The sequence below is a fragment of the Melozone crissalis genome, unplaced genomic scaffold, assembly GCF_028551555.1.
Source record: "Melozone crissalis strain CALT ecotype California unplaced genomic scaffold, PUWL_Pcris_2 ptg000016l_1, whole genome shotgun sequence".
NCBI lineage: Eukaryota > Metazoa > Chordata > Aves > Passeriformes > Passerellidae > Melozone > Melozone crissalis.
In genome coordinates this window covers 2,912,289-2,939,370 of record NW_026535794.1, presented here as the reverse complement: position 1 = coordinate 2,939,370, position 27,082 = coordinate 2,912,289, and the positions used below count along the sequence as shown (strand labels likewise).

General features: G+C 47.8%; 3 protein-coding genes across 3 annotated transcripts in view; 2 read left to right on the top strand and 1 right to left on the bottom strand.

Moving 5' to 3' along the window:
- Positions 1–793: 793 nt before the first annotated feature.
- Positions 794–5,243, top strand: ACKR2 (atypical chemokine receptor 2). Its single transcript, XM_054274111.1, has 3 exons — positions 794–934; positions 1,515–1,572; positions 3,251–5,243. The coding sequence occupies exons 1-3, from the start codon at positions 794–796 to the stop codon at positions 4,366–4,368; spliced, it is 1,317 nt and encodes a 438-aa protein (XP_054130086.1). The 3' UTR covers positions 4,369–5,243.
- A 1,372-nt stretch (positions 5,244–6,615) lies between these two features.
- On the top strand, positions 6,616–8,285 carry LOC128935750 (7-alpha-hydroxycholest-4-en-3-one 12-alpha-hydroxylase). Its single transcript, XM_054274267.1, has one exon. It carries the CDS (start codon positions 6,631–6,633, stop codon positions 8,158–8,160), a length of 1,530 nt encoding a protein of 509 aa, XP_054130242.1. The 5' UTR covers positions 6,616–6,630; the 3' UTR covers positions 8,161–8,285.
- Positions 8,286–11,243: 2,958 nt separating this feature from the next.
- The window catches only part of OBSCN (obscurin, cytoskeletal calmodulin and titin-interacting RhoGEF), a 182,697-nt gene continuing 166,858 nt past the window's right edge, over positions 11,244–27,082 (bottom strand). Inside the window, 12 exon segments of the mRNA XM_054273678.1 lie at positions 11,244–11,421; positions 11,785–11,934; positions 12,793–12,868; positions 13,299–13,522; positions 14,643–14,882; positions 16,301–16,421; positions 17,756–17,926; positions 20,120–20,242; positions 20,661–20,828; positions 20,935–21,045; positions 22,426–22,551; positions 23,125–26,695. Coding sequence (XP_054129653.1) covers positions 11,244–11,421; positions 11,785–11,934; positions 12,793–12,868; positions 13,299–13,522; positions 14,643–14,882; positions 16,301–16,421; positions 17,756–17,926; positions 20,120–20,242; positions 20,661–20,828; positions 20,935–21,045; positions 22,426–22,551; positions 23,125–26,695 — 5,259 coding nt within the window.

The window sequence follows — 27,082 nt, the reverse complement described above, 5'->3', positions numbered from 1 at the left end:
TAATATCTTGTAATAAATTACACTGAAGGCCACTTTCTTCAGTGACTCTCAGAGGCACGTTTAATTCTGTGCTTCAGGGCAGAAACTCAATTAAAAACAAAAACTTATTTCATTTTAATTGCTGGCCTAATAAAACCTCTGTCACCTGCAGCTTCCTTGTGTGTGTGTCCAGTGTCTCAGCTCTGTGAGTGGCTTCTTGCTCTCTGTTAATGTGTGTGTTGCACACATATTATAGTAATATATATTTGTATATTATATTAATATATAGTATTATAGTAATATAGCAATATATATGTATTGTATTATAGTAATAAATATGTATTACAGTGTATATTTTAAGTGCAGCAGCAGCTGATGGTGGCAAACATGGCAATGGGTAGAAATAACAAATTTCTTTTTGTGAATCCTCTGTGAATCTCTGTGGATGTGGAGCTGTGGCCATCACTGCTGCTCTGGTCTCTTGTTTTTACCAGGCTGGTTTGGGGTGAATAAAATGCACTGGGATTGGCACAGGGGAAGCCTTGGCACAGCCAGGGTGTTCCCATGGCCCTGTTGGTTGGTGACATGAGGAAACAAGCAGGAGTATGACACCTCACCCATGCTGATGCCCAAAAACTCCTCCAATAAACCATCAGAAATGCCTTTGCCATTTCTGCTCTGCCAGGGATGAGGATCCTGCAGCATCAGATTTCCTGGAAAACACAAGGTTTCTTGGAGCAGGGGCTCAGCCCTGGCAGCTGCTCTAGATGTTGTGCTCAAACAGGGCGGAGAGCATTCTTCCAGCTGCCACGGAATGATAAAAAGCAGGAAAACAAAACAAAACCAGGGCGGTCATGCTGAGCTCACATTTCCCGACTGTCCTCTTGCACGAACGAAAGAAGTTGCTAAAAGCTTCGTTCAAGCCTCTGGCAGGATGAAAAGAGGAGAAGCTCCTGTAAGTGCCTTTTCTGCTTCTTGCTTGTAGACAAGGCCACACAAGAAACCTGGCAAGGCTCTCTTGTGTTTTTGAGGGGTAGCCAGCTTGGGGCTGGGATTAATTACTGAGCTCAGCCCTCCCTTCCACTCTGAGGTACAGGGTGGGGATGTGGGCACCAGTGCTGGGCTGAGGAAGAGGGAGAAGGATGTGGCAGAGGGAGAAAAGGCATCTCAGTGGGCTGGGAGAAACCCCAAATGCAAATTTTGGGAGTGGTTTGTGCTGGTGTGGGCAGAGGGGGTGTGAGGGGGAAGGGGTGCATGAGTCTCGGGTGTTGCTGTGATCAGCAGAGTGTGCAGCCTTGGTTTCCTCTCAACGGTCTGCAGTCACAGCTGAGGGTGAATTTCCTCCAAAATATGACACAGAAAAGAAATTTTTAAAAGCTCATTCCCAGACAAGTCTTTTTGTGGCTCCTTCCCATGGCAGATCCCTGCTCTCCCACTGATCTGTCTGAAGTGCTCTACAGCACTTGCCAAAGAACTTGTGAGACAGCACAAAAACATTTCAGTCCAGCTCAAACCCATTTTTCTTTGTTTTTCAGCTGTCTGCAACTGCCTGGAATGGGTATTTAAGCCTTTTCAGTCATGGGACCACAGCAGGTACGTCCAGAGCTTCACCCCTTAGAGCTGCACACCCACTCTGAGCTCTGGGGTGCAGGGGCACCCCTTTTCCTGGGCGCGTGTGGGGAGGGAGCCATCCCTAAACCCTGCACATCTCTTTTGTCCCTTGCAGGGACAAACAGATCCTCGAGGAGAGACTGGAGCTACACAGCCAGGCCCCTTTGGGATTGCTGGAAAATGAGCTCCAGGGAAAAGATAGGTAGCTTTGGCCATGGCTGAAAAAAATGTCTGCTTTAAGGGCACAGGGGTGTTTACACAATTTTTTGCAAAACTGTCTTTTGTTTTGCTGCTAAAAGATTAACCTCGATTATTAAACTACTCATTAACCTTCAAAGTGCCAACAGCACCAGGTAAATCCCATCTCCTACTGTGAAATGGACTCCTCGGTTACAGCTTTTTTTGCTTGAAAATCCCAAAAATAGGAGGCTCCCAATCACTCACCATTTCCTGAAATCTGGGCTGTAGCCATCTGTGACGCCCACAGTTCCAGAGAGTGACCACTGCAGGGGTTGTCTCATGCCTTGTCTCATGCAGAAGTGATTCCAGCAATGTTCTTCCAGCTGAATCTCTCCCTCTCACCAAAATTCAGGACTGGATTCTGGTGCCTACATGTCCTCACCTTGGATGAGTCTTTGAGCAGCCTGGGATAATGGAAGGTGTCTCTGCCCAGGGCAGAAGGGTTGGAACAAGATGTTCTTTGAGGTCTCTTCAACCCAAACCATTCTGGGATCCTATGAAATCTATATTTTCCATTTTCAAAGGCCTTTTACCAGAATCCATGTCCTAGAGTTGGCATGGAGAGGGCTCTGTGTCCTCCAGGAGCAGGGAGATGTTCAGCATTTCCCCTCTGGGAACAGCCCCACTGACATAAAGGTGCTGATGGCAGGTTCTTCTTTACCAAGAACTGAGATGTTGCTTTCTCAGCAGTGACCCAGGTTAATATAAGCAGCTCACAGTGATCTGTGGTGGTGGATTTCCTGTAATTTGGAGCAGAAATTTCACTAAAAGCTTGTGGTGGTGCCAGGAGGAAGTAGTGACTTATGTCAGAGGAAACCGTGCTCATTCATTTTTAAGTTTTATGTAGCTGAGTAAGGAAAGCAGAATTAATTTGAGGTTTTGGTTTTGTTTTTTTTTTTAATATGTACATGTAGACAGCTGTCCCTGTGCTTAGGCAAAGGCCAAGTTGTTCAGGACAGGAAATACCAGACAGTGGCAGAAATTTAAACCCATGAAATACCAGTACTTGAATGGAGCCTACAAGAAAGACAAAGAGGGGCTTTTTACAGGAGCATGGAGGGACAGGACAAGGGGGAATGGCTTCCAACTGAAAGAGGGTGGGTTTGGACCAGATATTAGGAGGAAGTTCTTTACTGTGTGGCCCTGGCACAGGTTCTCAGAGAAGCTGTGGCTGCCCCTGGATCCCTGGCAGTGTCCAAGGCCAAGTTGGACAGAGCTAGGGGCAACCTGGGATAGTGGAAGGTGTTTGCCCATGGCAGGGGGTGGAACGAGATGACCTTGATGTTCCCTTCCAGGCCAAACCATTCCATGATTCTATGAACTAAACATCTGTGTGTTTCAAACATGTGTTTCACATTTCCTCTGTGATGGGCTGTTTCCTTCCTTGGAACAACATTTGATCCCTTTTCCTTGCTCCTAGGCAGCCCCTGGTCAAACACAAGCTCAGGAGTGACAGCAACAACCACAGACTCGTGGCTGGATGCTGCCAATTCGAGTGAGTACCCATATGAGTACCTGGATGAGGAGGATTATGGGCTATATGGCCTGTGCACCAAAGAGGAGGTGCTCTCCTTCAGCAGGGTGTTCTTGCCATCGTTTTACACCATCATCTTCCTGGTTGGAATGGCTGGGAATGCTCTCCTGTTTGCTGTCCTCCTCATGTACATCAGGAAGAAAAAGAAGATGACTGAGCTGTATCTGCTGAACCTGGTGGTTTCAGACTTCTTCCTGCTACTGACCCTTCCTTTCTGGGCTCTGTTCATTTCTCAGTGGGTCACCTGGGACATCTTGTGCCCATTCTTGAATGCCATGTACACTCTGAACTTCTACAGTGGCATCTTCTTTGTGAGCTGCATGAGCCTGGACATGTACCTGCAGATAGTTCATGCTTGGTCTCCTCACAGCTCCATGCTGTGGAGGAATTCCATCCTCCTCTTGTTGGTGATGTGGGTCCTTTCCATAGCTCTCTCCATTCCTGATGGCCTTTTCACCAGCACAAGGCAAATTCACAACAAAACCATCATATGCACCCAGGATTATGGCCAGGAACACTTATTTTGGAAAGTTGTCTTTCGGGTGATTCAAAACGTCCTGGGATTCCTTTTCCCCCTCCTCTTCATGACCTTCTGCTACTCCCGCATCGCCTGTGTGCTCAACACCTCCCAGATACCTGGCTCCAGGAGAGCTCTCTGCTTAGTCCTTGCTCTGGTGGGGGTCTTCTTTGTGCTCTGGTGTCCTTACAACGTTGTGCTCATCCTCCACTCCCTGCAAGATGTCGGTGTGATCAGGAGCTGTGAAAGCAGCAGGAAACTGGACTATGCCCTGCAGGTCACAGAGAGCTTGTCCTTTGTCCACTGCTGTCTCAACCCCTTGCTCTATGCTTTTGTGAAGAAACGCTTCAGGGCATATTTGTGGAAGATCCCTCAGGCCATTTTCAGGAGAGGTGCTTTCTTTTCCATCCAGGACTCCCAGACGAGCCCATCTTGCAGCAGATACGCAGCTGAGATAGAAATGTTGAGCATCACAAATGCATCATAAATATTTACATTATTTACATCCTATCCTGCCCATGCTGGAGTTGGTGTGAGCCCACAGCACTGTGTAACCAGATAGTTCATCCTAGCAACAGCCTTGAGATGAGGACTTTCCATACTGGGATTGGAAAAGTACATGTGGGATCTGTTTTTGTTGCAAGTGGAATTATTACGAAAGAATTGTCCTGGATTTGCACTAGTGGAAGAAACCCAGTTCCCATCTGGAGTATGTGAGGCAGTAGCAAACAAAGGATCAGATTTCTCAATGTTGTGCCTTAAAAAATGCAAACTAAAACTTGAGGAGAGATTCTCCTCCTCCCTGGCATGGGCTTTCCATGGATGGAATTCCATGCTCATCCATCAGGCCAGAAGGACTGCCAAGGGATGGCTTTGCTTCTCCTGGCTCTTACCATCTGCCAGACGATTTAACCAGGACAATCTTGTTTCCTACCAGGAGAAAAACAGGAAGGACTGGACACCTTTGAGCTGAGTTGTTCTCTGTCATGATGAGCTGTGGCACATGGACCTGCTGAGCAGGGAACTGTGGCTCCCCAAGGGGCAGAGCCTTGGTTAGCGATCAGTTTGATCATCAGCTGATTTGAGACAGTTTGAGCAGAACAGTCCAGACCAGTAACACTCAGAAAGAGATAAAAAGAGGGCTCAGCAGAACAGTGGTAAAGGTATTTGCCTTCCAAGATCCAGTTTGACAAGATAAAAATGATCCATGGATACCACCTGTAAGATAAATATTAGCTTTGAAGCACAACAGAGTGAGAGCATGTCCTGAACAGCAGAGCACAGAGGGCTGATGGTCAATCCTTATTACCCAGTGCAGCTTTGAAGTTCAAGGTTCTGAGTTTGCTGACTTTTATTTCAAGGCGTTATTCACCCCAAATGCTCCTGAACCTTAAATGGTCCCTTTTCATCCTGAAAATCTATTAAGTCTGGAACTTGCCTAGAGTTTACAAATAAAATGATTAATTTAAGAGAAAGCACTCATCACGTTTATTTTATTACTACATAAGGTTACAGGACTGAGAAGGGCTTTGAGTTGATCACTGCTGTTATTTTTCTTCCCAACATTGCTGCAGTGTTTTTCCAAAATGCTAAGGTTGGGAGCTTTCCTTAAAAAAACAAAGCCAGAATAAATATTTAGCTGATGCTGTGATGTGGCCTTCACTCCTAGGGTCAGGTCACTGTAGGGATCGTGGAAAGGGACAGAAGGGAGAGCAGCTGGGAAGCTAAAAAATGAAGATTATGATCCCAGACAGAGGAAGACTTGGGACTGTGGAAAACTTCTGATGGGATGCTCTAGGGAAGAGCAAAGGTGAGGAATAGAAGGGAGTTAATGTCACTCTCCATCCTGCATGAGAAGAGGTCCAAGCACCAGGGGCTGGGACAGGCTGTGGTGGCAGTCTGGATAGATCAGGGTGGCAACACCCAGGGGAGCAGTGACAGGGGACAAGGGGTCCCTGACATTGTCCCCAAACCCCATCTGGAGAGAGGTAACAGGGGAGTTTGAGAAGCAGAAGGGAAAGTGGGTGAAGCAGAAGTGCTGTGGTCCCTATGGGCACTGCTCCCCATCCAGGGGCTGGATGGAGCATCTGGAAGCTCTGGGCTCCTCTGGTGCCACGCAAATGCAGTGGCTCAAGCTCTCCTCACTCATGGGGCAGCTCAGCTGCTTTGCTTGGCACTCTGACAGAGCAGTAGCCCTTGCACTGTTCATTGGCAAAGCACCCCTGGGACACCATGTGCTGTGGAGATCACCAAAATGACAGAGACTTTTCCTTCTCTTGGCTTTTGAGACTAAATGAGCTCAGCTGTGACCCCCTTCCCTCAGTCCTGTGCTCATTTCCAGTAGCATTTCCAACACCCACTCTTGGTTTCATTTTTTCAGTGGGTGTCCATAGCCTGGTCTTAAAGGCAAAAATCACAGAGTGGGATTCTCTGAACATTTTCCTTATAAAATCTGGGCTCCATGCAGCCTAGAGAAGGGAATTTGCCTCATGCCAAAACCCATCCCCCCAATACAGCGTGGGTACTCCAACGGGATTCCAACATACCTTCCACCTTAAAAATCTCTGTTCATCCAGGGACGAGTTCACCTCGAGCAGAGCACTGAGCAGGGGCAAGGCAAACACTCACAGCCAATGAGGACACAGGCTGTCAGCTCTGCATCTGCCTGTCAGCTGCTGGGTGGGGATAAAATGCACATTCCTGCCCCAACCTGCCTCTACTCCCAGCTCCCGGACGGCACAGAGCTCTCATGGTGCTCTGGGTGGCTCTCCTCTGCACCTTGGTGTCATCACTGCTCGGTGGGCTCTACGTCCTGGGCGTGTTTCGGAGACAGAGACCCAATGAACCACCCCTGGACAAAGGTACCATTCCCTGGCTGGGCCATCTGCTGGAATTCAGAAAGGACAGCTCAGAGTTTCTCAAAAGGATGCAGAGCAAACACGGGGATGTTTTCACAGTGCTGATCGGTGGTTATTACTTCACCTTTGTGATGGATCCCTTCTCCTTTGGCACCATTGTGAAGGAATCACGATCTAAACTGGACTTTAGGACTAGTGCCACTCAGCTGGTCGTGCAGGTTTTTGGCTACAAACCCATCGAAGCCACTCATAGCATAGTCCATACATCAAGCATAAAGCACCTGATGGGAGATGGCCTCACTGTCCTCACACAAGCTACCATGGAGAGCTTTCGGAAGCTGCTGCTTTTCAACCTGAGCTCAGGAGAGAAGAGAGTGTGGCAGGAGGAAAACCTCTTCCACTACTGCTACAACATTGTCTTCAGAGCTGGGTATCTGGCTCTGTATGGCACTGAGCCACCCCGAGGGGCAGGGAGCCAGGAGAAAGCTGAAGAGCAGGATCGCCTCCACTCCAACCAGCTCTTCCAGGAGTTCCGTAAGTACGACCGCCTCTTCCCTCGCCTGGCCTATGCTCTGCTGCCTCCCAAAGACAAAAGAGAGGCTGAGAGGCTGAAGAGACACTTCTGGAACGTGCTGTCTGTGAAGAATGTCTGGCAGAAGGACAATATCAGTGGCTGGATAAGTGATCAAGAGAAACTTCTGGCAGAAAACGGTGTCCCCGAGTACATGCGGGAGCGTTTCATGTTCATGCTCCTCTGGGCATCCCAAGGCAACACGGGCCCGACTGCTTTCTGGCTCCTCTTGTATCTGCTGAAGCATCCAGAGGCTCTGAATGCTGTGAGAGATGAAGTGGATAAAGTCTTGAGGGAGAGTGGGCAGGAAGTGAAGGCAGGGAGCCCTCCAGTTACTGTCACCAGGGACATGCTGAACCAGACCCCTCTGCTGGACAGTGCTCTGGAGGAGACCCTGAGGCTGGTGGCAGCCCCAATACTGGTCAGAGCTGTGCTTGAGGACACCTCCCTGAGGACAAGCAGTGGGACAGAGCTCACCCTCCGCAGGGGGGACAGGGTGGCTCTGTTCCCATACATCTCCGTGCAGATGAACCCAGAAATCCACGAGGAACCTCACAAATTTAAGTACGACCGTTTTGTAAACCCAGACAGCACCAGGAAAGATTTCTACAGAAACGGGAAAAAGCTGAAATTCGTCAGCATGCCTTGGGGGGCAGGAGTTTCCATCTGTCCCGGGCGCTTCTTTGCTACTGCTGAAATGAAATTGTTTGTGTTCTTGATGCTGAGTCACTTTGACCTGGAGCTGGTCGATGGGGAGGAGGAGATCCCAGCCATAGACATCAGCCGCTGGGGCTTCGGGACCATGCAGCCTGTCCGCGACGTTCGCTTCAGACACCGGCCACGCTGCTGACCTGGGCACTCCTGGGGTGGTGTTTGTTCTGCTGTCACCTGTGGGACAAATTGTCTGATCTCATGGTTATCAGATCCATGCAGTGCCAACACTGATATGATCCTGTTTGCTCAATGTTTGTCATGGCTTTTGTTGCTACCTCCTCCTCCTCCTCATGTTGGAGGAGGAGGAGGTAGCAACTGCTTGTTGTGTTGGTTATGGGATATAAGAGGGTAATCTGCTGCTTGTTGTGTTGGTTATGGGACAGAAGAGGGTAATCTGCTGCTTGTTGTGTTGGTTATGGGACAGAAGAGGGTAATCTGCTGCTTATTGTGTTGGTTTTGGGATAGAAGAGGGTAATCTACACATAGACACAAAATGTGCCCTGCCAGGATACTCCCAGCCCCATCCTGGGGACCATCAGCCCACTGAAAGCCAGGAGGAGCACAGGGTCATAGTGACAGGTGGGAACTCAAATTCAGGGCTTCCAAGGAATAAGGGTTTTCCCGAGGTTCCTCCCAGGGCTGCCCCAGCAGAGCATCAGCCCCATGGTCCCAGCATGACTCCCATGGAGATGTGTCATCAGAAGCAGCTCTCTGGATCACCACCTGGGATAAGGGGCATTGTGTCAAGGCAGGGGAGGTGTCTATGCAGTGTAGGAAAAGAGCATTTACATAATAGAGTGTTTGGGGGAGGAACCAAAGAGGGGTAAAAGAGGAATTTGGGTGATTTAGGGAGGAAAATTGAGATGTAAGGGGATGAAAAGGGCTGGTTGGGTGCAAATAGGTGACTGATTGGTCCCTAGACTTGTCTGGTCACATCCTGCACCTGATAATTTATTTTCCTCATTAAGTATCATTGGCAGGATGGCATCAGCTTGTGGTGAACCCCTGAAAGGTCAGAGAGCAGCAGATATCCTCTCCAGAGACGTATGCATTTCCCTGGGGAAATTTTGTCTTGTTTATGGTTCCCTTCTTGTATCTGATGAGGCCTCCAAAGAGAGCAACCTCAATCCCTTATGGGCTACAGCCACTGTGATCTTACAGCCCTCAAACATATTTTTTATCTGCTGAATCAGTGCAGGATAAAACTTTGCTCTACAAGCTCTGCTTTGCTTTATTACCCTTCAACAACTAGGACTCTTACCACTTCCTTACAGAAGTTAAATCCAAGTCTCTCCTGCATGGAGAACAGTGGATTGATTTTAATGCTGACACTAACCTTGAGATGTGGAGATTATTTGTGGTCGAGGAATGAAACTCAAACATTTTCACATGTGTCCAAACATCAGATCCAGATTCTGCTTTGTCCTGCAAAGGTCATGATGTTACATGATGTTGTAACTGCATGTTAAGGGCAAACTGTCCCAGCCTGCCAGACTGGTCAGTAGCCCTGACCTCATGGATGTGGTGGAAATTCAGGCAGAAACTATCAAGCAGTTGTGGCAGGACCAAGGAAAAAAAAAAAGAACTACCTGTAAGGCTTGATTGCAACTGCTGATATCTCCATTAGCAATTCCAGCACCTTTTCACTCCTTCCATGCTCCAGCTGCAGCTCTCACCTATTTTTTTGTCATCCATGGGTTCACTCCTCTGAAGCCCTTCTCACATTCTGGTCAATGCCAGCTACAAACCATGCCCAGGAATGCCTTGGGGTAGCTTGGCAGCTCAGAGCCATCATCACATCCTGCCCAGGTGATGTCCTCCTTCCAAAGCTCTAGGAAAAGGATTTTTCATGTGGATGTCCTGCATGGAAGTGGTTCCTAGATAATACAGTGTGTACTAGTTATCACAAAGAGCCCAGGTCAGAGTTGAGGGGTGAGGGATGTGTGCTGCACAAATGTGGATTGGGATTGGGGAAGGAATGTAAAAGTAATAACAATGGTTCAGCAGAAAAATGTGGCTTTATTTGCTTGTCAGAATGGTTTATTTAACCAAACAGTGTTGAGTCTATGAAAGAGCTCAGACATGATCAAATGCATGCAATTGTGAGAAGCAAAAGAGAAAATAATTCATATATGGAAAAGCATGAAAGTTCCAAATGAGTTAATCTATAATTATGTTTTTTATGTTTAGATAGGCTTTTCCTTGGCACTGACCTTTCCATCCCAAAGTGCACCAGCAAGAGCAAAGAACCAGCCTGTGCCAACAAAAACCTGACTGGATTTGTGACAGAAGTTAAATTGGACAGGATCCAGAGTCCTGAAAGGTTTTTTGGGGGGGCGGCCCTCATTGCAGTGCCTGTCTTGTCTAACTCTGCTCTCCTCCCAGAGAACTGAGCACGGAGTCTGGCCCTAAGCCCTTGGGTTTCTCTCCTCTAGCACACTTCAGCATTCCAAGTTTTACAATCTATTGAGTTGGTGCCTGCTCTCCACAGCACAGGGAAAGCTCCTCTGCTCTCAATCACAATTCCTGCTTTGCATGCTCAGCAAGGGAAGGAGTCATGGTGCTCCATCTTTCAGGTTTGGAACAATATGGGTTAAACTTGTTGGGAAAGAGCATCCCTGGATAAACAGCCTCACTTTTAGTATTGAACTTTAGGGCATTAGGAACTGTTTTCCTGTTTTCCTTCCTCTAAACACAGCCAGACACAGCTCTGAGAAAGCCTCTTACTGCTGCTCATGTGGGAAATTGAGGGATACATCAATCACTGCAGAGAACTCAAAGGAACACTGAAGTTATGAGTACAAAGCAATGACACAGCCAACACCATCCTTTGCAGAGGAAAGCAGGGTGTGAAGGTCAAAGAGGAACGTGACATTTCAGGGTTTTTAAAAAGAATTAAAACACTCAGCCTTTGCCAGGGACACTGCTGCCACATCTCCCAGTGGATGTGTCCCTGCTACCCAGGGAAGAGCAGCTCAGCTTCAAAGTGGCAAAGTCTCTCAGTGGTACAAAATCTGCATGTTGCAAGGTCACTGTTGGGTTTGCTGCCTTCACTGTCCAGTGTCCCATTTCCCCCCACGAGTCACACGTAGACAGAAACAGCTTGTGGCAGGAAGGACACACGGACAGAACACAGTGGGGTTGGTAGGAGAGTTTGGTACCAAACACCCGGTGCAGGAGGGCACAGGGAGGTGATTCCCATCTGTCACCACATCCACGTCACTGTGCAATCATGAGGCCATACTTGGAGCACAGCAGGCCTCTCTTCTTTTCCCGTTCCATGAGGAAGTTCCTCAGTTTGGTGGTGGGGAAGGTGACCAGTGCCTGCTGCCTGTTGTCCAGACCTGTCTCCTGCAGCCAGGGGCTCTGGAGGCACTCGGAGGCTGAGGGCCTTCCCCTAGGACAGACAGAGGTGAGGGGTCAGTCATGGGGGGTCTGTGCTGCCTGAGGAGGCTGTCACGGATATATTTCATGAAAAATCATTTTGAGAGGATTTTTCTCCTAAGAAGTTGAGAGGCCTCAGAAACTAAATGTGAACAATAATTATCTGCTGCTGTGGAATGCAACAGGTGCATCTTTGATTGGTCTCATGTGGTTGTTTTTAATTAATGGCCAATCACAGTCAGCTGTCTCAGACTCTCTGGAGAAACAAATCCTAGCAAAGGATTTTTCAGAAAATATATCCATGACAGGAGGCTCCTTGCAAATGGAGAGAAGGGGCAACACCCAGGATGTGCTGGGAGCAGAGGCAGCCTCTTACCAAGGGTTTGCACACAGAGTGCTCTGCAGGAAGGACACTGCTCCCCCGGACAGACCCGCGTAGCACCGCGCCAGCTTCAGCTTCCCCTTCCTGGCTGTTCTCAGGAACTCACAGGGTACATCCGTGCTGATGGGGTAGTTGGCACTCAACCTGCCCCAGGAGGAGGGAATTGAAAACATGAAGCTGCGTCCATCTCCCAGCAGCTGACAAAATTGAGGATTGTTGTTGACTTTATTCGTGGTGTTGGACCTTGTGTGGGGGCTGTCTCGGGGGGCGATTCAGGCTCTTTGATGGAAGGGTCAGGAAGTAGTTTAGTTAAAAATGCCAGCTTTGGGAGTTGGAGATGAAGGTTTGAATCCTTTCTTCCTGAGATAGGGTGGTGGGGTAACTCTAGGAAGGGGTTTAGTCTTCAATCTTTGGCTTACAAGACCAATGTTTTTATAAGCTATTAGAGTTAGAGTTTGAGTAGTTTATTTTCTAGGGTGGCCGCATGAGGAGGATGTGGAGCTGTTGGAGCGAGTCCAGAGGAAGCCACTGAGGTTAGCAGAGAGATGGGGCACCTCTCCTTTGGAAAAAAACTGAGAGAATTGGGATTGTTCATCCTGGAGAAGGCTTCAGGGAGACCTTAGAGCCCATTCCAGTGCCTAAAGGGGCTCCAAGAGAGCCTCCAAGATGGACCTTGGATAAGGGCTTGTAGTGGCAGGACAAAGATGAACCGTTTTAAATTAAAAGAAAGGAACATTAGGTTAGATATTGGGAAGAAATTCTTCCCTATGAGGGCATTGAGGCCCTGGCACAGGTTGTCCATCTATCCCCTCCATCCTCCAGCTTTCCATGGCATTGCCAAAGGAGAGGCACAGCTGAGATTAACTCTCTGTAACTGTGATTTTAAAGCCACTCACAGGGTAGGGAAAAATCAACTGACTCACATGATGAAGACTGTGATTGAAAATCTAAAACTGTGATTTTAAAGCCAATAACAGCACAGGGAGCAACCAATGGACTCACATGATGAAGGCTGTAATTCCAATGGACCAAATATCAGTCTGGGGAAGGGCTCCTTGCTCTGTCAGCAGTTCTGGAGCTGGAAAAGAAAACTTGTGTGAGGCAAGCTCCTCTCCAACACACTGAGAGCAGCACAAAGGCAGGGGATACTTTTGTGCTTTGCTGCCTTCCCAAGAGGGAAGAAGAGGCATTTCTGAGACAGGGAGCTGGATGAGGAGCTTCCACATGGATGCTGATTGGAGTGAAACCATGAGAACCTCTGGGCAGATGGCAGCAATGGACACATAGATGCCAGACAGAGTGGCATTGCTGTGAGCTGTGTCCCCTGTGCTCTGCAGTGGACAGCTGTCACCCCTCAGTGCTCCCACAAACTCACACTGTCACTGGAGAGCAGCTCCTAGAAGGCTTTTCTTGCTGGGTCCACCTGCTGCCTTGAGCAACGTTTGTGTCTTTCTGTTTATCACACATTGCAGATAAGCCCCAGGTCGCTGTGACTGAGCTCTACTCACCCATGGTCTCCACATAGTCTGAGCATTTATCCATGGTAATAAATTTGTCTGGTGTGTAGAACTGTGCATTGCCAAAATCCAGGAGCTTCAGCAGGTTGGGCTCAGTGATGATCATGTTCTCAGACCTGAGGTCCAGGTGCAGGATGTTGTGTGCATGGAGGTACTCAGTGGCACTGAGGATCTGCCACAGGTAGTCTCGGACCTCCACCTCTGAGTATGATGTCCTGGTGAGAGAAAGGGGATAGAAAACACATGTGTCCTGTCTGCATGCCCAGAAATGCCTTTCTACACCCACTGTCACCCTCCCCTGGGTGTCTGATCCCATCAGACTCTTGAGAGTCAAGAAGAAACAACTCCAGTTTAGCAAATCAGCTCTGTGTGGAGAGGCTGGTCCATCCTGTGAGTTGGGTTTACAGATGCAACAACAGGATGTTGTAGAGCTGCAAGAGAGAAAGCAGATTTGATGCCCACAATTCCCTCTTTTTTTATCACAGGATTTAATAGATCCATTTTGTGCCACTGTGAGAAACAATGAATCTTCCTGACCCTCAGTAACCTCCATGTCATGGTTTTGGGGTTAACAAGTGTTGGTGTAAGGAAACCCTTCATGTATCACATTATGGAACATGGTGATGCCTCAGGTTTTACCTTTTATATTTTCAGATTCTGTGCTGCTTTAGTGTGGAGTTCTGAGCTTTATATCAGGGCATGGTGAGCTCTGTGCACAGAGCAGGGAGACAAAACAATTCCTGCTCCAGCTGGGCACCAAGGACAAATGATCCAAATCTCAGCCCAGGAGCACAAACACCGTGGGCTGGAGAGAGAAAAACAAGCAGGGTGGGACTGCCTGGGCTAAAGCTGGAATGGGACAATGAACTGCAAGGTGCAAATGGAGCAGAACTGATCCCAGGGAGAGACCCCGGGAGCGCTCGTGCATTTTGGGGCCATTTTGGTTCATCTTGGGTGCAGCCCTGGCTGGGCTCTGGTGCTGCCCAAGGTGCATCCATGGAGGAGATCCTTTTAATAAATCCCTGCTTTATTCTTTAGCTCTGTCCAGCCTCTGCTCTAGGTCAGCCTGCACAAGGCATCAATAGTTTCATATCAACCACTGTAAACTGCTTTCAGCATCTCAGCTGGGTGGCCCTGAGTTGTCCTGCTGTAGAAAACTCAAGTAATTTTTTAATCTTGCAAGAAGATGCAAAACAAACACTTTAGAAATCCTGTGTTCAATGACAGCACAGTGGAGGAGATGGAGAGGGATGATCCAGTTTGTCAGGAGAAACCAACAGGTATCTTCATCCCAACAGCAGCCTTGACTGGAAAACTCTTCCCTCATGTTCTTACCGTAAGGCCAAGGAGTGGAGCAGCTCTGGCCCCACACACATCTCCTGGATCAGCACCAGGTGCCTGGGGCTGACATAGGCACCCTTCAGCTGGGCTATGTTGGTGTGGTGGAGCTTCCTGAGCACCTGGTACTCCAGCAGCACAGCCTGCTTGTCCTCTTGCCAGTAAGGGATGATTTTAGCAGCCAGAGTCTTGCCGCTCACCTTCTCCCGGCACTGCCGGACGATGCTGAACCGGCCCCTGGTGCAAAGAACACAAAGGCACGTTTAGCTTCTCTCCTGTTCTTTAAAACCACCAGGATCCCGTGCTGTGCTTTTCATCTGTGCCTGGTGGGGAGTTACTGCATCTACTGTCACAGTTTGCACATCCTCCTGTGTCTTTCTTCTGTACAGTCACTTTAAATTACAGGAGTGAGAGCTTAACTTCCCTGGAGAGAGAGGAGAGAGCAAGAGAACTATGCCTGTTGCCAGCAGAAATCAGTGTCTTTCTGTGTCTGCAAAGACTGGTGCAGCAAGGACAAGAAACGTTATTAGCCCAGGGCTCATTTAATAATAAATCAATTGGCTGCCCCCTGCCCAGCACATCTGTTGTGACAGGACAAGGGGGGATGGTATTGAACTAAAAGAGGGTTGATTTAGACCAGATATGAGGAAGAAGTTATTTTTTACAGTAAGGGGGGTAAAACAACCTGGCCTTGAGCACTTCCAGAGGTGAGGCAGCCACAGCTTCTCTGGGCAGCCTGTGCCAGGGCCTCCCCACCCTCACAGGTGTCACATGTTTTATGAAAAATCCTTTCCTCAGGATTTTTTCTCCTGAGAAGCTGAGAGGCCTCAGGAACAAAATGTAAACATTGATTATCTGCTGCTGTGGAATACAACAGGTGCATCTGTGATTGGGCTCATGTGATTGTTTCTAATTAATGGCCAATCACAGCCCAGCTGTCTGGACTGTCTCAGTCAGTCACAAGCCTTTGTTATCATTCCTTTTCTATTCTTAGCCAGCCTTCTGATGAAATCCTTTCTTCTATTCTTTTAGTATAGTTTTAATATAATATATATAATAAAATAATAAATCAAGCCTTCTGAAACATGGAGTCAGATCCTCATCTCTTCCCTCATCCTAAGACCCCTGCGAACACTGCCACACACAGGCAAGAATTTTTTTCCTAATATCTATAATCTAAACCAGCTCTCATTCACTTTGAAGCCATCCCCTTGTCCTGTGCCTAAATTCCCTTATGGAAAGTCCTTTTCCATCTTTCTTGTAGGCTCCCTTCAGGTACTGGAAGGTGCAGTTAGGTCACCCTGAAGTTTGTCTTCTCCAGGATGAACAACCCCGATTTTCTCAGCCTTTCTTTGTGGGAGAGCTGCTCCATCACATGTGGGATTTCCCTCTGGGTCATTAAGAACTCAGTTGAAGCCATCCCCTACTCTCTTTCAGTTGAAGCCATCCCCTTGTCCTGTCCCTAAATCCCCTTGTGGAAATCTCCTTTCTTGTAGGCTCCCTTCAGGTACTTGAAGGTGCAGTTAGGTCACCCTGAAGTTTCTCTTCTCCAGGCTGAGCAACCCCAGTTTTCTCAGCCTTTCTTTGTAGGAGAGCTGCTCCATCACATGTGGGATTTCCCCCTGGATTATTAAGAACTCAGCTGGGTTCTCTACCTTTTGATCTCAGTGTGGAAGGCGTAGGTCTGGTAGGTTGGGAAGGGCTCAGGAGGTGAGATCACTTCACTCTCTTCCTCAGGGGCAGCTGATGGGGATTCCTGTGGGGCAGCACGAGGCTCTGCAGGGGGAAAGGGAAAACAGCTTTACATGGGAAAACAGCTCTGTGTGGAAACTGGAGCCTCTATGAGTCTCCCCTGTTATCTGTGAACAACAACAACAAGCAGAACTTTCTCCAGGGGACTCTGTGTTCCAGCTGCTATTGGAATATATATTGGAATATAGCACCCACTGCTACTGGAATGCAGCAGATTCTGCTCTGTCCACCCCAAAATTCCCTGATATGGCCACTGCAGACAGAATGAGATGGATTCTTTGTTGTGTGCTATGGTATCAAACCTCTTAGCCACTATTTCTTATTTTCTCACACAACAAATTCTCAGGATATGGTAAAAACTGTCAAGAAATTGGAAACAATTAGAAAAATTGTGGTTGGACATTTCAGAGCAGCAGCTGGAACTTGTTGCTCTGGTTCTGGTGTTTGGTTGTGTCCAAGCACCCCCTGAAATACTAAAACATCCTTTTAAAGCATCTGGTTGGAAAAGCTGAGATATTATAAGAAATCCTGAGAAAAAGGAAAGCAGAGGACTTGGGGTGAGTTAAAAATATCTCTGTGAACTGATTCTTACAGAGCAATCCTCTCCATTGGGAGGAAATTCCAGCTAGAGCATCCTTCTGTCTCTTTACAGAAGGGACATTTCCTCTGCCATGAGGATCTGTTTGCTGTGGGGCATGGACCTCTTAATTTTAAAAACATGTGTGCAGTACAAAGTAGTCAAACGGGTGACAAAAATAGTAAATCAAGATTTCTATACTTCAGAGACAAAATACAGCTGGAAAATTCACCACAGGACAGTAATTCCCAATGGAAGACTCCAAAATAGACAAAATAACTACTGAATTTAGGATTTAGTCTGTAATATAAGCAAGTCCAGAGTTTTCACCAATGCAAGATCTGTATCAGTAGATAAATGCCTCCAGTAAAACATTTTTTGTACAAGACCAATTTCCTCATAATCTCAAATCAAAACTGTCTCTTCAACAGGTAATCTACAGCTCCCAGGTTGTTATTTTAGTATTAAATTTAATATATATTATTTTAATAAATAATATATATTTATTTTTAATATTAAATTTTATATAGTTACACATTGTTTATATTTACATGATGTTGTTATCTTGAGGTTTTTAATATGTTTATACTTATTCCCCTGTGTCCAGAACTAGAAAATAATTAGAAAATAATTTAATTTTAGATGCAAAAGCCCTGAACAACCCTGAGCCAAGTGGAATTGGCCTTGATTCACTTGCTCTTGGCTTCTGGGTCAACAACTAAAAAGATGCAGCAGGTCTGATGCAGGAAAATCCCAAAGTTTTCTGGGTGTTTGGTCTTACCCATCTGATCCTTGGCAGTGATTGCCACTTTGGCAGAGGGGTCACTGTAGGGGCCCATCCCTGCCTTGGTGCTGCAGGCTGTCCTGAAGCTGTAGATAAAGCCCTGGGGGAGATTTCTGGCATAGTAGCAGCAGTCAGTGATGTCAGAAGCAAGAGTTGTCCACTCCCCATCTGAACCAAGAACAGAGAGAAAAGAAATCAGGATTCATTTTAAGGTGGTCACTATGGCTTGGAGGTTTTTTAGATATTTGGGGTTTTGTTGTGGTTTTTTTCCCCAGTTTTTTTTCCCCACCAGCTTTATGGGCTGGGAATGTGGAGAAACCAATTTGGCCAACTTTGGGGCTCTACCTTTTCTAAAATTAGTTGGTTCATATCTGATAATTCCAAATTGTGCCAATATTGTTCCAGAGGAAAGGTGACATTTTCCTGTATTTTTTCTCTTTATCTAATTTATGCCACCAAACTTTACTGGAAATATACATCAAGGACTCCAAACAAAAGATAAATCACTATTTTTTTTCCTCCTGTTCACCCTGTCTTAAATCTAGCTGAGACCATGCGGTGCAGGATTCCTGGACAGAACCATCCACTAACACCATCCCACCAAACCCAGTGTTTGCAACATGGGGGTTTTTACTCAGTTTTTATGAAACTCAGATGATTTCTCATGGAACTGGAATTCTAAGTGCTTTCTGGACTCATTATTCGTGGGACTAAGTTAGGAAGGAGAAAATTCCCAGCAAACATTTTATCAGCATTCCTCCCACATGATGCTGTGCCCTCTGTGCTCAAGGCTGAACCCAACTCCCTGCAACTGTCTGAGATTAAACTCATCCTTCCATTCAAATAAAATCTGGCAAAGAGCCTCAAACCATTGGATAAGCAGCAATTCCCCACTCAAACCCAAGGTATCAATGATTTTAGAGGGTAATGGTTGAACTGGGAGCTCTTTGTGCAAGAAGGAGCAGATAGAGATTAGAAATTGAGAAAAATATGTGCAGAAGCAGCATAGAAAAGCCTGTTTTCAAATAATAGATAAAAAAGGAATTTATTCCTGATTATCTTAATTCTCCTGTGTTCAGGAGAGCAGGATTTTGCAAGTTCCTGCCAAGTTCCTACACAGAACACAGTGGAAAATATAGATGCTGTTCCACATTTCGCTTTCTAATTGGAAGAACTTGTGTTTGTATCCTCCCAAAATCTCTCCTACAGTTGTGTCAAAAGGAATAATGTTAAAGAAAGTGGTGTTGGAGGGAAAGTGACTCACACCAGCTCCAGAGGGAAAGGGCAGAAAGCTGCTGCCCATGCTAATCCAGAAGGGAAGGTTCGTGTGTTTGTTTGTTTGGAGAATTAGTGAAGGAACATGGAGCAGCAGAATCCAGGCTGTGTTTGTGTGGCTGCAGCAGGAATTGCTATCAGACATCACACTCATAATAACAACAGCAAATCCACCCCAAGAGAGACAGGACAGCCTTGGGGATTTGATACAAAGCTTTTGTAACTAAACAGGAAAACATCCCCTTTTGACAAGGGCAGATAGTGACAGGATGAGTGGGAAGGGCTTTAAATTGTGAGAGACTTAGATTAAATGTCAGGAAGAATTTATTATTCTGAGGGTGCTGAGGCCCTGGCACAGGTTCCCAGAGCAGCTGTGGCTGCCCGTGGATCCCTGGCAGTGCCCAAGGCCAGGCTGGACAGGGCTTGGATCACCCTGGGATGGTGGAAGGTGTCCCTGCCCATGGATGGAGGGCTGGCATTAGATGGTTTTTAAGGTGCCTTCCAACCCAAACCATTCCATGATTAAATGATCCACTGACTTTCACCAGCCTCTGGACCAAGCCTCAAAAGAGAATATCAAAGGGGTGATGCAGTTTTGCCAAACTTTGGTTATTTTGTCCTGGCTCTTTGCCCTAAGCTTCCTCCACAGTCAATGGAAAAAGAAAGCACAGCTGTTTAGCAGAGGATAAATTGCCTGTTTGATAAATCATCTTTCTCCAAGACTGTACAGAAAACCTGAGCCTGGGATGATGTTGTTTCATTAGTGTCTCATTTTGTCAGATTACTCAGAGTTTATATCAGATTATATCAGACCAGCCATTTTCTCCTGTAGCTGCTCAGTTTTTGCTTGTAGCTTCCACACAGCCTTGTTTGATTCATACTTTAGCAAAGCCTAGGTATGAATATGCAAATTCCAGGCTGATTTAACCAGCACAACCCCTAACTTTTAGATCGTTAAATGAATCCCATTCCTAACTCTAAACTGGGGAGTTAAATCAGACTGTTTCTGAATAACAATAAAATTTTCAGGTGAAGGGATCATGCAAACCAAGATGTCCCTTGCAAAGCATAAGGATAGCACTTTACCTTCAGTCTTGCACTGGACAGTGTAGTGGACAGGGGTGTTGGTTTCCACAGGTTTCCAAACCACCTGCACTCCATCCTTGTAGACCTCCACGATGTCAGGGGGTGGAGGGCTGGGGGGAACCTCTGTGGAGAGGAGGCACAAAGCCCATGAGTGTTAACAGCAGCGCTCTATGATACAAAACTCTACACCCAGCATGTCTCAGCTGCACATATTATTTATATATATATAAAACATGTAAATGTTTTTATGTATACATATATATACACACAGCTAGTGGAACAGCAATTTTGCCATCTCTGATTTAAACTCAGTATTAAGATTTTATCTTGGAGTTGCTCTTAATCCCGGAGAGAAAATAAAGAGTGAAGAAGAGGGAATGAACCCTGCACAGGCTGTAGACCACAGCAAGGGAGAGATCTTCCTCTCTCTCTCTCTTTCTCCACCCATGTGAAGAAATATCATCTCCAAGGTATTGATAGGTTACATTTTTGGGGACAAAATTACTTAAATGCCTATTTCTGTAGCTACTCCTTCTCTCACCTGCTTTTCTTATGACACAAGAGGTGGATGCTGAGCCCAGAGAGTTTGTGGCCACACAGGTGTAAATACCAAAATCTTCAGCATTAACAGAGAGAATTGTTAACAGCTGGAAGTGTTTGAGTGTGGATGAGATGAGGATCCGGCTGCTGCTCTGGACAGGTCTCCCATCTGGAAAGCAGGAGATGGGAGACATAAGTACCCTGCAAATTATACAGGGGTAATTGTAGGCCCTGTCCTGAGGGTCAGGGGCTCTCTGGAGGGATGGCAGTGTCACCTCTGAACCAGCTGATGTGCAGGGAGGAGTGAGGTGCAGTCCGGCACGAGAGCGTCACGCACTGTCCGGCGGCCGCAGCCTGGTCCGTGAGCTCCTCAGTGAATGACGGGGCTGCAGAGAGGAGGGAGAGGGGGATTCAGGATGGCCTGGAGAGCTTGGTGGAAAACAAATCCCTGCAGGACATCAGAAGGCGTTTCTAATGGAGTCAAGAGCCTTTCTGGTTCATGGTGTCCCATTCCTTTGACCACCATTTGAAGAATCCCCCGGGCACAGAGCAGACAGGTGAAGGAACCCTGTTCACCCATGGGTGTGACAGACCAGATGGATCTTGGAAAATCCATTGCATTGCCCAGCCCTGGTACAAAAATAAATCCCTGCAGGACGTGAGAGAGCATTTTTAATGGGCTCAAGAGCCTTTCTGGTTCATGGTGTCCCATTCCTTTGACCACCATTTGGAGAATGCCCTGAGCACAGAGCACACAGGTGAAGGAACCCTGTTCACCCATGGGTGTAATGTGACAGGCCAGATGGATCTTGGAAAATCCATGGGGAATATCTGCATTGCCCAGCCCTGCTACAAAAATAAATCCCTGCAGGACATGAGAAAGCATTTTTAATGGGGTCAAGAACCTTTCTGGTTCATGGTGTCCCATTCCTTTGACCATCACCATTTGGAGAATTCCCCAGGCACAGAGCAGACAGGGGAAGGAGCCCTGTTCACCCAAGGGTGTAGTGTGACAGATCCAGATGGATCTTGGAAAACCCATGGGGAATATCTGCATTGCCCAGCCCTGGTACAGCTAAAGCAGCAGAACAGCTCAGAGCAGAGAGAGACCCTGTCACAGCAAGGGGTTTTCTGTGGTCAAACCTACATGTGGGTACAAAACTGAATTATGGAATTTCAAGAATGAGGTGATCAAATAGGACAAGAAGAAATGGTCTCCAGTTTCCCCAAGGGAGGTTTAGTTTGGATATTAGGGAAAATATCTTCATGGAAAGTGTTGTCAAGGACTGGAGGAGGATGATCAGGTAGTCACCATCCTGGAGGGGTTTAACAGATGTGTGACACTTGGGGACATGGTTTAGTGGTGGCCTTGGCAGTGCTGGAGTAATGGTTAGACTCAGTAAACTTAGAGGTCTTTGCCAATTAAATGATTCTATGATTCAGACAACACAAGAAAGATTGATAGGAAAGACGGATATTGAAGAAGAAAAAACCCTGTAGAGCATCAAATCTGCTCCTATCTCCATGGGAAAGGGGGAACTGAGGTTTTCTTGTGGCCACTTTCTCCACAGTGGCCAGGGGCTGCCAGCCTCCCACAGCTGCCCTTCCCAGTGTTTGTCTGGGCTCTGCTGAATGCTGGGACAGTAACATGACCTCAGAAAATGCTCCTGATGGAGCCAAGGGGAAACTTTTCAGGGATTAAGCAATTATTTCCTGAATCACCCTCTGAGGGTAAAACAAACCAATGACTCCTGCCACAGCAATACCTTTCTCCTTTGGGATGAGGCTTGGCAGCTTGAATGAAGGGAGTGCTGATTTCCTCTTCAGAGATCCCTCAGCCCCTATTAACAGCTCCTTTTCTGCTGCCTCACTTCCCAGCTCACCAAATTCTGCTGTGAGAAAGGATGAGAAGTCATTCAAGGCCACCCTTCTCCCCATGGCATCTATTTGCAGTGACAGGTCTGCCTTCACACATAAACAGTCACAGGTTCCCTTATTAACCAGCGTTTGATTAACAGGGAAGCCTGTGACAGCTGCTGCAAACAGAACACAGTCCTGGAAGAACAGGGACTATCCAGGGATGGCAGAGAAGAAAGGACAGATCCCCATGTCAAGTAACCAGGGTGACTTCAGCTTCTCCCAGTCACTTTAACCTGAGACATTTGCCACAGTCAGATGACAAGTGCAGCAAGGAAAGCATCACCCAGCCCTGCTCTGCTTCTGTGCCACCTCAAACAGGGAATTTGAGCCCCTTCCATCAGTGGATTAACCCAGTTGACTGCACTGAAGACAGCCAGTAACAGAGACCTGATGGTGGAGACTGCTGAATTCAGAACCTGCCACAGCCAGATTTACAATTCTGGTCTAACCACAGCTTCAAACATGCTGGGGGAAAAGAAGAGAGCAGCTGTAGCAGAGCACAGTTATGGCAGCAAATCTGTAAAGGAACAGAGGGAAATAATTACCTTCCTCTGGCTCAGGAGATGTCTTTCCTTTTAGGATTCTTGAAATGTGGGCAACAGAAGCTTTTACTTTCTTCTTCAGACTCTGCTCCACTGACTGCTCCACCGAATGAGACCTTGCATAAGGCTTAAAGAGTCCAGGCTTGCTGTGGAAGGAGCTTTTCTGCTTCCCACTGGAGTCCTTTTGGGAGCTATACATTTCTTTATGGCTCTCTGCCCCCTTCCCCATGGCTAATAAGTTAGCTGCCTTTGAATCCTCAGATATTTCCAAACGGTTCTTCCTGTTCTTGTCTTCCTGCTCCCTGATGCACAGTCTTTTATCCTTATGGAGATGTCCTGCAGGAGGGGACCTTGCCCTTTCACCAAGGAACATGAACCTTCTAGGAACTGGTTTGGGTGAAGGCTTCTTATAGCTCAGAAACTCAAATGGGAAATAGACAATGTCATACAAATCTGAGAAATTCAAATAGGCAGGCTCCACTTCCGAGATGTCAAATTTCTGGGGGCCGCTGCCAACACTGGGTGTTTCATCTGACAGGTCCTTGATTTTCACCAAAGAGACTTCTGGGTGTTTGCCAGTGTCCTTGATCACTGGGATGTGTCTTCTTGCAGTGTCCAAGCTCTCTGTGGAGGAAAGGCTCTCTGGGCTGGAAGGGGAGGTCTCAAATGCCAAGTCCTCCAGGTGCTCACATTCATGAGGAACTGTCTGTGCTCCCTGCTCTTCCAGGACTCCTGGCTCCTCACTCACAGCAAGGCAGGGTTCTGCAAGGTCATCCTGCTCAGCGACCTCTCCTCTTCCACCCTGTTGGACTGAAGGGAAGGAGGTGTCCATGTGTGCTTGGCTGCCTTTGTAGGACATCCCTCTGGGAGGAGAAATGTGCCTTCTGCTTCCCTTCTCTCCAGAAACTGACTCTGCCCAAACATCCATCTCCTCAGAGAGGGAAACCATCTCATCCACCAAGCCCTCCAGCACAGCAGACTCCTCATCACTGTAAAAAGAAGATCTGTGGTGTGACAGCTCCTGGCCATGATGATCCCTGCGGAGCAGTGGTGGGGCAGGTTCTCCAGCATCACTTCTTCCACCTTCTAAGGCAATGCCTCCATCCTCACCATAACTCTCTGGATATTCCTCATATACCAGTTCATAGGCTGCAGCTGGAGCAATTTCTGGTTGTGAAGCAGTTAATGCACCTGAACTGCCACTCTCCAGACCATCTGAAATCCCAGCCCTGTGCTGCTCAAGCACCCCATGTCCAGCCTTGGGGAAAGGAGCAGCCACAGATTGTCCAGCTGCTTGGCTCCCCCTTGCTGTCACAACAGATCTCACCTCCCTGTGAACTGACACCTCTGGGTGTTCTTGATTTTCACCCTCCCAGACCTGAGGGACCACAGTGCTTTGGGAGGAGGCAGCTCTGGCTGGGTGTCTGCTCTCCAGAGCAGCAGGCTCTGAGCTGTGGCCTTCAGGAACCTTCTGGGATTCAGCTCCTTCATGGGCCAAACTGGAAACAACCCCTGGGACAGCTGAGCTTTTACTACTCAGAGCAGCAAGTTCCTCCTTGCTGAGAGCCTGCTGTGCTCCATCAGAGACCAGAGCTGGCACTGATCCTGGTGGTGGGATTTTGGGAGCAGCGAGCTGCTCTCCCTTCAGGACAGCTGCTGCTGTGTCTGAGTGAACAGGAGCCTTCTTGTGTGCTTGGCTTTCACCACCGTGGGCTGATGGCGGAGTGATTTCTGTAACAGCTGCTTCTGCATTGTCCAGGACAGCAGATCTCACATCTTTATGGCTCTTCAGCTTCTGAGGAACACCTTCACCAGCTGTGAGGGTACCTGGCTGTTTGCCCAGCGTGACGGTAGCTGCTGGAACACTTTCCCCAGGAATTTCCTCACTTTTGTCTTTACATACTGGAAGTGATTCAGTTTCTGTTTGTTCTGTTGGAGCAGCATAGCTTTCATGCTCCATGGGTTCAGATTCAGCAGTGCCATGAGCAGAAGTCTTTTCATCTGAGTGTTTCTGCCTTTTGTCTTTCCAAGGTGGGGCTGGGGCTGTCCTTTTGACAAGCAAGCTTCCACCTGTTAGATCTGGGTGGGTGTCAGTGGGAGCAGATTCCTGAGGCAGACACACACCTCCCTCACTCGGAGGAGAAGACTTTGGGGTGGTTTCTGAATGTGTGAGGGTTGAAATGGACTCTTTGCCCTCCTGAAAAGCAGAGTCTGAGGCATGGCTAGGAGCAGATTTACCCTCTGTGCTCCCGTGTTTTGGAGCTGATGGTGCTGTTACATCTGAGCACTGGGCAGCTGGAATGGGGCCTTTCTCTTCCAAACATTCAACGTCCTCCTCAATCTCAGTGGCTTTTGACTTCTTCAATAAACGCTTCTTATTCTCACTCCTGTGAGGTGACACTGGAAGTCCCTCTACGTGCTGTATGAGAGCAGGTGGGCACCCATTCCCCTCACAGTGTGTGGAGGGAGAGGGTTTCTCTCCTGAGCAATCCTTGCTGGTTCTCCTGATGTCCCCTTGCTCTGCCGTGCCCGCAGAACATCCCTTGCCAGCCCCTGCAGAAACATCACAGTGATCACTGCCTTCAGGGCAGCTTTCCTGGGACAACACATCACAGTCCTCCTCCAAAATCTCTTGTTCCCTCAGGGATCTGGAGGATCTCAGCCTGTAGTCATCCAGGGAGCGGCTGCGGCTGCCACCAGCAATGGCAGGGTGTGGGGGCTTCCTGGCCGTGTCAAACGACGCGGATTTGGTCAAAGATCCCAGCAGAGCTTCTCTGTGATCATCTCCTCCTTCTTCTTCTTCCAGTTCAAACTGCTCAAGGAGGGGTTCTCGGAGGCCACTGAGGGGCACCTTTGAATAGCCAGCCTTCCGGAAAGTCCTCCTGGCTCTGTCCAGGTGCCTTCTGAACTCCCGGCCTGGTGACGAAGGCGGCCTCGCAGGCAGCTCCGTTGCTTGGCTGTAGAAGGTGCTTTTAATGACACTCTGCCTGGGAACAAAGGCAGATGGCTTCTCTGCGCCATCCCCTGCCTCTTCACCTCTGTCCTTTTCAGATGAAGGTGTGTCTGGTTTTTCTTTCTGATGCACAAGTGATGTGCTTTCTGTGGAAGCCCTTGGGGATGAAGGCTCAGCAGCGCCACTTTTTTGGGATGGCTCTTCCCGAAGGCTGGGAAGGAGCCTCTCCTCTTTCTCCTGTAAGATACCTGCCATGAACTCTTTGCTTTCTGTGGGTGATTTATCCCCCACCTCAGCCTTCATTGAAGCATATTTCCTCCTCATGGGTTTTACTGGAGGGATGGAGCTTTTGGAGTGCTCCCGTTCACTCGCACATTTCAGAGGCTCGGGATGGCTCGGGGCGTCAAATACGGGCAAGTGCAGTTCAGGGGTGGAACCAAAGTGCTTCTTTTGGGGGAAATTTGAGTTCTCATTGTCTGAAGAGGAGCCACTGGTGCTGGATGAAGTGCTCTCCTCAATGAGGTGTCGGGAGATGGCCAGGGAGCTGTTGTCGTGGGTCCTTTCCAGGATTTCTGGGATGGACCTCATCACCAGGATGGATTTGTAGCACATCAGGGAGCGCTGAGAAGGAAAACAACACACAGCAGAAGGAGATGGGAACATGGTCAGAGTATGGAAAGCAAACACAGCAAAATGAACTCCTGCACCCATGAGTCTAACTAGACACTGCCACCCCCTGCACATGTTACCAATCCAGGCCTCATTTTCTCTCCAAATCTTCCTCTTCACTGACATGAAATTAAATTGATTTTAGGGAACACACTTGCTTTGGTGACTGGGAGGAAACAGGACTCTGCTTGAGGTTTCCTAAGTCAACCTGGCCACTCAAAACAGATCAAAAGATGGAACACATCAGATGAGAGACTCGCTGGTGTAAATGGCTTTAAATCCTTTGACTGCAATACACCCTACAGTGACTTAGGCCAGCAGAAGACTTACCAAGTGTAG